Below are 13,217 nucleotides of genomic sequence, written 5' to 3' on the forward strand. Positions count from 1 at the left end.
CGTTATAAAATTAACATCCACTTCAGGCCGTTGGGAGTTAAAAGGAGGAAACGGGAGACGTTCCAAGGTTAAGGCACTTCTCCGCTCAGACCTCGAGCGTTCTTCTCAGTGTCGTGTGCGTCTGAGAACCGCACTCAGCCCGCTGCCCTGCCACCCTCCCCAGCACGTTGCACTCTAAGCACCTGCCGCTCCCCAAGTCCCAGCCTCTGATTCCGGGTTGGTTTGCTTTGCTGAAGCACTCGTTCCTCTTTTCTCCACTTAGTAAACTGACCTTCTAAGATCCAGCTCAAGTGCGCCTTCCAGGCTCCCTGACGTCGGCTGGCGCCTCTTCTGTGCTCTGTGACCCCTCCCTAAAGCACGCCCTTCATGGTCCTGCCCACCCAGGGCCCTCAGCCTGGCCCACGTCCCCGCCACACCCCGCCCTCCGGCCACCACCCCTCACGAGCATTTCTCCTGGCCGGCAGTGATCTCCTTCAATTGCTGACGGGAGCACAGTACCCCTGCTTAGAACATTTTAATGGCTCCTTCGACTAAGTGACAGAGACAATGCTATGGTCACATTTATACCCCCAGGATTGTGGCAAAGAACCTAACAAGGGCTTAAAAGGGAATAAACTTGGACAGAGAAGTAAAGAGCTAGCATCAGCCATGCTAGGCGTGCAGGCCTCACCCAGTAAGACGTGTTTCATAAAATAATGGAGAAAACCTAATGAAAAAAAGCCCGGAGAACGCTCCAGCCTTGAATGATCGTCACTGAGGGACCACCCTGGACCCGCCACGGATCCACAGCCACAGACAGCTGGCTCGAGGAAGGAACGGCAGCAAATTACAAGTGCTGCATACTGTCTTCTTCACCGAGCTGTTTTAGCAATTTAACTCTTAAATCCTAAAGATTCCGCGAATAGCCGAAAAAATTTCTTCCAGTAATTGGTAGAAATCAAGACAAGCTACTTGGACTTTGCTGCCACTGAATTCACCCAGAGACCACGGGGACACGGGGTGCGGCGCGGCGCGCTCTCGCTTCCCAGCCTCACAGGCTCCCGCGCATCCAGGCCGCCACCGAGGACACAGGCCGGCATGCGTCAACACGGCGTCAAAAAGCCCAACGCGACACGGACGAAAGCTCAAAATACTATGTCCCTGACACCAGACACTAAGGCCGTTACAGTCATTCTCAAGATTTTTCGTGATCCCAATCAACCAAAAACTGACGAGGTAAATACGTGATCTTTCACATTTTACAGCTTATGTGGAGAAGAGATTAAAGTACAAAAACTTTAAGTTAATCTTATACTTAAAAATTATACTTCATAAAGGATTTCTTCCCCTCACCGACATGGAAACCCCACACAAGCCCAGGACCTACCGTGCCACTGGTAAACCTGTTGGTGTAGGCTGTGATGACGCCACACTTGCTCCCGGTAAACAGCTGGCAACTGTCAGGCACCCACGCACAACTAGTCACCTTGAACAAGGACAAACCAAAGATTATTGTGTTTAAAAAGCATGAGAACTGCTACAAGTTTTTCTATTATTTTAAAAATATACGATCACAAAATTTAAGGTAAACCTTTGAAGTGATTAGAATGATGCAAGATAGAATAATATCCTGTAACTTTAAGATGTCTAAAAGCTGCTCCCACATTAAAATGTATTATAATGCACTGTCTGTGATTTTACATTTTCCTGCGTATACACACACACGGCCACTTCTTCCCCAGAAATTTAAACAAAACAGTCCAGGACCAGCCAGATGCAGGGCTGAGTGTGTGTGGGATGCATTTCACCCGATTTTTACACTTCTATTTCCTTGTTTTCGTCCTCTGTTTCTGTGGGGAAACAGGGTCCTTATAAATAGACGTATTGCTTCTAACAGCTCTAAAGATGACTCAGCAGGAGGAGGAGGAAAGACAAACGCAGAGAACAGAATCTGGGATTATAACCCCTCAGCCCCAACCGTGGAGACACTTGTCACGGTCAGCCAGACCCTCTGCCTGACCTGACAGTCCTCCTCAGCGCTGGCTGACCCCCAGCGCCACGCCCGCGGCAGCTGCCCCCACCTGCTCTGCTCCCATGGCCCCTTCCAGCCCCACCTCTCCTGGTGGGGTCAGCAACACCCACACACCTCAATTCACCAAGAGGACGCAGGTCGTCAGCCACAGACCTCACCCTACCCCTTCTCTGTGCCTCAGACTGTCTCGTGTGGTCTCCCGATTTAGAGGAGAAGGCCCTCTGTCTTTAAGGCCAGCGCCCCCGCCCCCCGCCCCCAGTGTTTCTCAGAACGACTGCCACGTCTCTCTCAGAACTGCAAACTGTCTTTTGCTGGCTTCTCCCCTCCTGGCCCTACAAATGTGTTCAAGCGTCTGCCACCTTGAAAAATGAATGTCTTTGATCCTGACTCCTCTTATCTCTCAATAGATCATCAGAGTCCAATGGATCCAATTTTTTTTAGAGTTTCTTTCTTGAATGGTTCTAATTATTTGTAAAGATTGATGTTTCATAATTTTTATCCTTTCTTAAAGGTCTTCCAAAGAACAAGAAGAAAATGTACTTTTAAAAATATACAGAATAAAACTCATTCTGTCCTGCAACCACTATGTGGGACTACTGAACTCTCAGAAACCTAAGTTACAGCACAGGATTTTAACGTCTCATTTTTTCTCTATTTTGAAACGTTCTGCTATTTCGTCTTTCTAGGAATTACTTCATCACTACTCTTCAACTATCCCAGCTGTGCTAAAGCAAAACAGACAAAATAAGAAAACGGAAGAATGACGGGTCTCCCAGGAGGACAAGGTAGCGTGAAATAAACCGTCATCTCTGGCTTCCTCTCTGCACTGTGGAAGGAATGCTGTCATCTTCCAAGAAAGTGTAGAAGACTGGAGACATCGTGTCTGTGGTCTGCTTTCAGCTGCCACTGGGCACAGCGGGGGGTTCAGAACTTTTCATTTTCCAGGGGAAACAGGAAAGAGAAGAAGGCTGACAGGCACATGCTTGGCAGTCACGAGAGCAGTCGGATTATCACGCAGTGTTTGCTAAAAATCTGGATCTGTTTTGCTAAACAACTGATGGGGGTACATTTTCATCTTTAACGATGTTTCTGTGACCAACTTTACATGACAGAAAAAATGTGCAGTGCTTAAATTTTCATTAAAATTTCTAATACGGTTGCTTTTCACCATCCTTTATTTTTACTTTTGTGAGTTTACTGTTAGGTCAGATAACACAAGGCGATGACCCTTACTGAAGGTTAAGCAAACAGTCACTACTCTCCTTTCTTTCACTACCAAGAAGGCCCCAAAGTAGCTGCCTCCAGCTCCAGAGTGCTCAGGGAATGGTGACGAGTGTCAGGAGTGTGAACAGGCACCGGGTGTTAAGGCAGGTAACAGACGTCAGAAATGGCAGCAGAACTTCCCGTGGAAAGAAGGGCAAAGAGAGAAGGTTTAACACACAGTTTAGTACCGGGAAAAGCTGTGGCAGCAGTGCGTGTGTGTGCATGTGTGTCCAGTGTTTTACAGTTTGCAGAGCACCTTCACAAGCACTGGAGGCACTTTTACAGCACCTGTATGAGCACGCAGTGGCAGGATGACTGGCCCAGTTTCCCAGAGGAGGCAAGCAGCTCAGGTCAGGAAAGGTTAAGTCACTTGCCAAAGGTGACCCAGTGAACGACAGACCACAGATCGCAGGGCTTTAGTCAGGATGCCCAAATACCTGGTCCATTTAGGCAAAACCAGGTGTGGAAGGTGGCACTCTGGGCACTGAAAATGACACGGTGACAGAAGGCAAGTGGACGCTGAGAAGACAGCAACACTGATGTGTCCCAGCACCGGGCCCCCAGCCGGCGCTGGGTGGGAAGCACCAGCGCTGTCTCAGTGCGATGCTGGGCGGGCCCGGATCCTGGGGACACAGGCAGAAGGGCGGGAGCTAGGAAGTCTGAGAGCCCCGCAGACAAGGCGTACGCCCAGCCTCGTGACCGGGCCGGCTGCGGGACAGGGGAGACGGGCTGCTATTGGTCTGAGCCCTTAGGCGTCATGTTTAATTACGGTCAGAAAGCACGTCATAGAGCCGCTCACCTGATACTGCCGCGAGCCCTGGATGAAGCTTACTGGAGGCTCGCTCTGCTTGCTCTTCAGCCGCAGAATGTTGTCGGCGTAGCCCCAGCTCAGGATGGCTGACCACTGAATGTCAGTGCTGTTCATGCTTCTCACACCTCAGCAAGGGAAACAAAAGCACCGATGCCCGCTGCTTAGTTACTGCTGGACAGCCCAGCCCCGCGGCAGCTCGGAGGCTGGAGTTTACAAAGCAGAGCGCGGCCGTTCCAGCGCAAGACCATCTCTACACCCACGAGCGGGGCCGGTTTATGGGAGTTTAGTTCCTGTAACGCCAACGGGACCCTACGGGTGAAGTTCAGGCCGTGGCACTAGCGTGCCTCCGTCCGCTTCCTGGACACACCCAGACTCTGACGAGCCCCAAGCGCGCTCTGCGAGGAGGCAAAGGGCGAGCTAAGCGAGCACAGCTGCTGCGGGCCACTGCGGGCGCGGGCTGTCGTGGGCAACGAAGCAGGCTGGCGTCACATCCAACACAGGTGAGTCCCTCACGCTAAGTGGTAACACCAGCCTTTTCTCTTCTGCTCCATAGAAATAAACTTCAATCCACTCTAATTTTTTTACAGGTAAGTTACTCACACTTGGGGTACGTTACGTATTGTAAGCAGTAACTTGTGACACACCTTACAGCCAACGGCAACATACCAGTGAGGATAAACCACTGATGCCACAGCTGTGATTAAACACCTTTACCTTACTTTGCTAGTTCACTGAACTTAGACAAAACAGTATGCAGCCTCTTTTCCTGCTAACAACTATAAAGGAAAGCACTCATTTCACGACAGAACCAAGAGTGAGTCTGACACAGCCGGCCGGCACGCAGCGTTCCTGCTGGCACGGGTCGGGCACCCCTGCACTGGGGCGCTCCCTGCAGCGGGAGGCCGCGGGGGCCGAGGAGCACAGCGCACAGGGCATGGTATGAAGCTGCACCAGGGCGGACCGCCCAGAGGCGTCTGGTCCCCTCGCTGGCACACAGCTGGCTGCAGCAGACGGGGGCCCCTACTCAGTCATTTCGGCGCCCGAAGCCTGTGCCTGGTAAGCAGGGAGGGTTCTTTTGCATTTAGTGACATGGTTAACTCAAAAGGTATTGCTGGAAAGGAAAACGTGGCTGGCCTCCCAGTGTGTGGGGGACACTTAGAAACGTGAGGAGGGCCTGGGACAAAACAGCAGCAGAGATGAGGGAAAACACTGAAATCTCATGAAAGATGGATACACCCAGAATGACTGTCATTGTGTTTTACCTTGTTCTTTACTGTACGTCATCAGAAGACAGAAGTTGCGTGACAAACCACAGATTGCTCTAGTGGGCAGGGCCTGGAGAAACCCAAATCTCTCCCCGTGGGGCTGGCTGAAGCAGACCACGGGCACCGGAGCACTTGGGGAGCCAACGTACTCCCCCCATTTCAAGCCTTTTATCCATGACAGAGGACTCTGAAAATAAAGAAAGTAAAAAGTACAATTAAAAAAACAGTAAATATAGAACTAATTAACTAATTAACTACTAACTTAATTCTAAACAAAGAGAAAGCAGCTTGATTATAAGCCCTTTGTGGAGAATTGTTGTATAATTTTTTGCTTCCCTCGTGCTCAGCGTATGGAGATACGTGTCCTGGTTACTGGACACAGTGAAGAATGAGACAAGGTGCCAGGCCCCATGGCGTTGCGGCTATCTGGGGAGGGGCAGACAAATAAACAAACAAACATGCATCCAAGATGTCAGGTGGTGAAGGAAGAGAGTGACAAAGCTGCTGTTTTAGAGGTGGGGTCAGGGAAGCCTCTCTGAGATGGTGTCTGGGCAGACACTGGGATGAAATGAGAGAGCAAACCAGGGCTATGTGTGGGGATGGGCCTTCCTGATGGAGGCAGTGGTCTACACGCAGGCCTGGGGGGAGCGGGGCGGGTCCCAGGTTCCCACTGCGCTGCACAGACACGCTGCCCAGACCCTGCACATTCGCAGTGTTAAGTCAGCTGTGTAGCAGCAGCGAATGAGACAGCACTTGTGACTTTTCAGGGATGTACTATTACATTATTTTGACATGTTAAAATAGATTCTAGTGAAAAATGATGACCCCGGTAATGATCTTGACTAAAATGACTTATAAGGCTTCAAAACCGTAACAGTTAAATTGACAAGAAAACACAAAACAAAAAACTATAGCTTTCAACTATGAAACACAACGTTGGTGAATGGGTTCAACACTGTCTGTCATTATGATCTCTTAAATTCAGTTTTACTGGTTCTGTAAGTTTTGTTTGTATTTAACAGGTAAATCTGATATGTGTGAGCTCTGACCAGAAAGAGTTTACACCAGGTGTTCTGTTTGTGTGTGACGTTTAGTGTACTTAAGTAACACCACTGTAAGAAAGGACGGTCAGGACAAGGCTGTGAAACTGTCTTCTCTTACGGTGGGTCACGGATGAGCGCAGCCTCAGGTCTGCGCTGGTCTTCACCTCCAGGCTCCTTCACAACCTCTCTCCCCTTTCTTTTCATGTTCTGCCATCCCCTCTGCAAACCCTTATAACACTTTACAAGTCACAGGCGCCAATCTTATGCTGCCTTGATAATGAAGAATTTAGTTGAGGATTAGAATTCATTTTATTCTGAAGGTTTGCTTGCTTCATTTTTCATTTTCAGAGTAAACATTATACCTACTTCTATTTTAAGAGGCAATACTTTTTATCATTACAATCTAGCGGGGCCAAAAAATGTGTAAGAGTCCCCCTGAATTGTAAACCAGAACATTTACTCAGCTGGTTGGGACTTCTGGTGGCAGGCAACAGCGGGCGCAGGCGAGGCCTGTCTGCACTGGCTCACCCACGCTGACTGCTCTCCAGTCCGGGACGGCTCCTCCCTCTCATCTGCAGCCCCTGCGTGTCCCTGCCTCGTGAGGCTTTCCCGTAACCACCCTCAGGGAGCTGGCACTCTGACCCGAGCTCCCAAAGCACCCTCCCTCACGTCACTGAGGCAGCATTTACGACACACACCATCGCAGCTCAAGGGCGCGTCCGTGTTCACGGGCTGCGCATCCCTTTGGGCTGGGACCACGCTGCTCACTGCCTGGCCCCGAGAGCCTGGGGGCGGGACTGACATACTGGGAGCTGCACCAGCTTTTGCTGAACTCTACTGAAATCCAAGCGACATACCGGATAGGTGACCTCCTTGACCTGTTCTTTGGTTTCCCTGAACGCGAACTGCACTAACAGCCCCACGGCAGCAGGGAGCTCTCCTTCGATGCTGAGCCTGGACCCAGGCCTGCTGGCGTGTGCCGACTGGAACAGCTGACGAGGGGTCTGGCCGTAGGTTTTGATCATGGTTTCCAGCGCACGTCTCTGAACTGGATCTTCCACCGCAGAGACGTCCATCCCAAAGTACGTCTGCAGGGTGACAGAGAACAAGAAGCCGAGACGTGTGACCAGAACAAGACTGGCAATAACACCAAAGGGGAAACAACTGGCTCTGGTCTCTTGGCAATGGTCCACCCTTCTCTACTTCAGACGGAAAGGAGTTTTAAATGTTTTTGATCAGGTTAATAATCATTAATAGTCTCAAAGAGATCCGAGTAGGAATAATCAATGTTTCTCGGTAGATGAATGAAAATAATGTATCTTGATTGCCTGGTGCTAATTAGGTATGTTTATAAAATTGATTTTTTTTAAATTTTTTTATTGATTTGTAATCATTTTACAATGTTGTGTCAAATTCCAGTGTAGAGCACAACTTTTCAGTTATACATGAACATATATATATTCATTGTCACATTTTTTTCTCTGTGAGCTACCATAAGATCTTGTATATATTTCCCTGTGCTATTCAGTATAATCTTGTTTATCTATTCTACATTTTGAAATCCCAGTCTATCCCTTCCCACCCCCACCCCCTTGGCAACCACAAGTTTGTATTCTATGTCTATGAGTCTGTTTCTGTTTTGTATTTATGTTTTGTTTGTTGTTTTTTTTTAACAGATGACTGGATAAAGAAGACATGGTATATTTATACAATGTAATACTATTCAGCCATAAGAACTGACAACATAACGCCATTTGCAGCAACATGGATGTTCCTGGAGAATGTCATTCTAAGTGAAGTAAGCCAGAAAGAGAAAGAAAAATACCATATGAGATCGCTCATATGTGGAATCTAAAAAAAAAAAAAAATTGATTTTAAATTAAAGAGAATATCATATAAGACCTCATTTATCTGCACCACAAAAGAAACCATCAACAAAGTGAAAAAGCAGCCAACCAAATGAGGGAAATTATTTGCACATTATATCTGATAAAGGGTTAATATCCAAAATATATAAAGAACTCTTTTAATTCAACAGTAAAAAAAGCAATCTGATTAAAAAGTGGGCAGAGGATCTGAATAGACATTTCCAAAGAAGACATCCAGACGGCCAACAGGTACATTAAACGGTGCTCAACATCACTCATCATCAGGAAAATGTAAACCAAAACCACAATGAGCTATCACCTCGCACCTGTTAGAACGGCCATTACCAAGAAGACAGGCGATAACGAGTGCTGGCGAGGATGTGAGAACAGGGAGTCCCTGTGCTCTGCTGGCAGGAGTGCAAACTGGTGCAGCCCTATGGAAACAGTGCAGCAGTTTCTCAAAAAATTAAAAATAGAAGTGCCACATGACCCAGCAATCCCACTTCTGGGTATTTAGCCGAAGAAAACAGTAACACTCGTTTGAGATGATATGTGCACCCCTGTGTTCACTGAGCTTTATTTACAAAAGCCAAGATACAGAGGCAACCTAAACGTGCATGGACGGAACGGATGAAAAAAATGTGGCATACAGATGCAATGGAATATCACTCAGCCATAAACGAATGAAATCTCATGACAACATGGATGGACCCTGAAAGCATTATGCCAAGTGAAACAAGTCAGACAGAGAAAGAAAAACACCACACAAATAAGTACTATCTCATTTAAGTGCAGAATCTAAACAAACAAAAAACCAAGCTCACAGATGCAGAGAACAGGTTGGTGGTTGCCAGAGGTGAGGGCTGAGTGAAATGGGTTAAGGGGGCCAAAAGGTACAAAATTCCAGTTATAAAATAAGTCAGTCATGGGGATGTAATGTGTAGCTATTGACTATAGCTAATAACATCATACTGCATATTTGAAAGTTGCTAGGAGAATAAATCTTAAGTCTTCATCACAAGAAAAAAAACATTTTGTACCTATATATGGGGTGGATGTTAACTAGACTTCCTGTGCTGATCATTTCCCGAATGATCAAATCATTATGTTGTATACTGGAAACTAACATAATGTGTGTCAATCATACCTCAACTGAAAAGAAAAGAACAAATTGAGGGTTTTCTCTGGTCTTGTCTCTCAGTGAGAACTGATGAAAAATAACCAAGATTTTCAATTAAGTTCATCCAAAATAGCTTCTGCAAGCAGATTAGTAGGTGGCTGTACTTTTTCTGTAGCTGCCTGTTAGATAGTGGTTAGAAAACTAGAGTCAAGCACTTAGTCAAAACCTTTCCAGGTGGTCAGCAGAATGGGAGGAGACAAGAGAACTCAGGTACACGGCGACACAGAGTCTGAAGACAAGCAGAGGACCCTGCTCCACCCCAGTTCCCTCAGGGGATGACCACGGGAGCTAGAAGTTCACAGCCATCTGTATCTGCCCGGAATTGTCTCATATGCAAACGCCCCCCCCCCTTTATTTTTTGCAAGGGGAAAGGTAATTAGGTTTATCTGTTTCTTTGTTTTTTCAGTGGAGGTAACTGGGGGTTGAACGAGGACCTCATGCATGCTAAGCACACACTCTACCACGGAGCTGTACCCACCCCAACTTTTATTCTCTGACATCAATATGCTAAGTCTGATTCCTCTCAAGACACAATGGCTGGTTGCTATTGCTAATTCACATGCACAGGTAGAAGATGTCTATAATATCAACTACTGAGACACGTTTCCTTACATATATAGACATCAGTGAGGAACCTCCATTTCTGGAGGTCTCCGCCTCTCTGCTTTTCTGGGCTGAAGAATCAGCAGTCTGAACACCAGTATCACTGAAACCCAAGCAAAGTCTTTCCGATTTCTACCCTGGAACCTCAAGAGCAGCACATCCATGCTTTATTTATTCTTGGAGAGGATTAATTTAATTTTGATTTCCTCTCCCTGTGTCTGCTTTGGAGGCTTCCACATACACGGCTGAGCCCGACTAGAACTTGGCAGTGAGAAGGCTGTGCCAGAGGCAGAGCACTGGCTGAGAAGCAAAGCCAGGCATTCCATTTTTGACCAAAAGGCTGCAGAAAGGCTGGCACACTTGATGGTCCATGACTGGTGTCCTCCATGCTGTCGCCCTTCTTAGGTCATGGAGGGGGGTTAGGGCAATAATCAGACTGGGAAAGGAGTACGAGTCAGGATTTAACACCTAGTGCTGGAATAAGAAAAAAGGCTTCATGTGCAGTACTAAACTATTAACAAAGTAATCTGTCCAAAGCGAGATACAGGAAGAGGGAAAAGTGAAATGAAGACACAATGCTGGTAGGAATTATTTAGGTTCTAGTGAAAACTGCAAGGAATCTCAGAGAGCAGCAGCGACAACTCCAAGCTCGTATGTAAAGGGTGTTACTACACTTCTCTCCTTAGCGTCACGTTCCTCAGAGTCAAATGAGAGTGATGTGCACTTACGTTTTTGTTTTTAAAGCTCACAGACAGTAGCTGGGTAGAGATCTGTTCTGCTGTGTGCATCCACTGTACAATTCAACATTATCATGTAATGTCATAGCAAATTTCACGTATGTATCTACATATGACATCTCTATAAATGCCAAAGTCGAATTTCACAGATTCTCAGATGTTAAACAGTCTTCCACACTCACTCCCCTCATCACTATCACCACTGTCACCACCAGCACCACGAGGACTCAGACCCCTGTTATAATGCTCATCTGAGCAGGGTCCTTCTTAGCGGTTGCTTGATCTCATACACTCGAAAGTTCACATGAAGACTGGAAGAGCCCTATGGCTGGAACTCATTCAAAATTTATTTTAAAACAGTCCTTCTTCCCATTCTGTGGTATCAGTTTCTAGTGAACCCCATATATTGGTGAATGTTGACTTAAGATCAAAAGGCATTTTTACATTCCTTTTTACAAAGTTAACATTTATGTATTCAAAACTGTACGGCAGGCATCACTCTGTATGAACTTTAGTCCCTACTTACGAGGCTGGTGTTATTGTTCACATGTTATACATCTGACATTCAGGTACAGAGAGGCTAAGGTCACACCAAGTCACACAGCAAGAGGCAGAGTCACAGAGGAAGGATTCAAACTCAATTCTGAATTCAGAGACTGTGCACTGATGAAGCTACACTTTGTTTTGCCCCATGAATTGAGTTTTTTTAAATTTCTAGAACTCTATCCTTTTTAAAGTTCTAAAGTCCCAAAGAATTAGTGAAAAAATTCCAGTAGGATGAGAATTGTGTCATATATTGCTGCACGCAGGTACTTTTAATGTGAATTTTAAGTAAGAATAATTGAAAAGACGTGCCAGGATTACAGGCAGAGGGTATATCGAGGTTAATGTCCAAATCCCCAGTTGCTTTCAAAGTTACCTTTTAGATCAAGTATGAATGAAGTTCACAGATCAGCCCTGCGGCCCCGCCTTTGCTTTACACTCGCTTCTGTGGACAATTGTCAGCCCCCAATCCAACTGTACGACGCCCTTTTCAACCACTGGGCCAGGGCATTCAAGGCCCACCAGAGTCACCAGTGCATCTGTCAGGGTCTCTCTTCCAGACCGTGAGCCTCTTAAGAAATTTAATTTTCTATTACCTTAGATGCCCTTAAAACAATTACCGAGCAAAATGGACTAAAGAGATTTTTATTTCAACTACCATTCAGGAACGGACCTCTGGCTTAATAAGCCCAGATACAGAGTGTGTTACTGGAGGATCTATGCGTCTTTAGCTGTGTTTGCTGCAAACACTCCATGCATCTACACAGAAAGTCACAGCCAGAGGGCAAGTCCGCGATCAATCTAACTCTGCCTCCTAATTTTAAAGTCAGGAACACAAAGAGGCTGTGTGTCTTATGCAGCGGATTAGTGGTTCATCTCTGGTTCTCTTTGAGTAGCATCTAGGCAGAACACTAGGACGTAGGTTGCTCCTCAAAATTTGTCTTTTTACCTCTCATTCCTTGAGGAACTTCCTTCCAGAGGCCTCACTCGGACCCCACTCCCACATCCAGGCAGGCTGAACTACCCCAACTTTCCTTCCAGCCTGACTCTCTATTTGAATCTTTTTTTTTTGTCTTTAAAACTTGTAAAAAAAAAAAAAAAACTACACTTTTTAAAAAAGAGGTATATTTTGCATACAGTAAAATACTACAAATTTTTAAAGAACAATCCGATGCAACCATCATGTAAATCAAGACACAGAACATCCGCATCACCAGGAAGCGCCCTGGTGCCCTCCTGCAGCGCACGCCCTGCTCCTCAGAGGCACTGCTGTTCTGGCTCTCTCACCAAGAGACTACTTTTCCCTGCTTTTACATTCCATGTAAATGGAGTGGATTCGTACACAGTCTACCCTTAAGTAAGGCCTCTTTCTCTCAGTATAAAATGCTCTGGGGACTCACCCCTGTTGCCACATCTGTGTCCGCTCCATTCCTTCCTGCCGCTGAGTAGTCGTCCACCTGCCCAGCCCCCGGATTGTCAGTCTTTTTACCCTGAGTCATTCTCAAGGGTACGAAGTGGCAGCTCATCGTGGTTTTAAACTGCATTCCCCTGATGACTAAAGATGTCACACCCTTTTCACTTCCTTACTGGCCATCTGCAGATCATCCCTCTCTATGTGAATCTTATTTATCTTTGCATCCCTAGAGCCTAGCAAAACAAATGTTTCCTGAATAGATATATATATATATTTTTAAAGGTAGACGATCTAACAACATTAAAAAATGTATGTTAAAGTATAACAATTCTACCTTGAGGAATTTATCTTAAAGAAGTAAAGACGTACGTAAAGAAGTAACCTGAGGAGTGTTAAGTTTAGTAGCAAGCAAATACTAACTAAATATCCAATAACAGGGGATTGATTAAATAAATGACTGGCTAGCCATACCTGGAATA

At 46.3% G+C, this 13,217-nt stretch overlaps 1 protein-coding gene across 5 annotated transcripts in view; it reads right to left on the minus strand.

Annotated features, from left to right (window-relative positions):
* Positions 1–13,217, minus strand: part of LYST (lysosomal trafficking regulator) — a 205,077-nt gene that overhangs the window by 12,968 nt on the left and 178,892 nt on the right. For all 5 annotated transcript variants that reach the window (XM_074373251.1, XM_074373253.1, XM_074373254.1 and 2 more), the window contains 4 exons: positions 7,251–7,481; positions 5,348–5,537; positions 4,074–4,210; positions 1,367–1,465 (listed from right to left, as the gene is read on the minus strand). In XM_074373251.1, coding sequence (XP_074229352.1) covers positions 1,367–1,465; positions 4,074–4,210; positions 5,348–5,537; positions 7,251–7,481 — 657 coding nt within the window. The remainder of the gene's footprint in view (positions 1–1,366; positions 1,466–4,073; positions 4,211–5,347; positions 5,538–7,250; positions 7,482–13,217) is intronic.

Source organism: Camelus bactrianus, chromosome 11, assembly GCF_048773025.1.
Source record: "Camelus bactrianus isolate YW-2024 breed Bactrian camel chromosome 11, ASM4877302v1, whole genome shotgun sequence".
Classification (NCBI taxonomy): Eukaryota; Metazoa; Chordata; class Mammalia; order Artiodactyla; family Camelidae; genus Camelus; species Camelus bactrianus.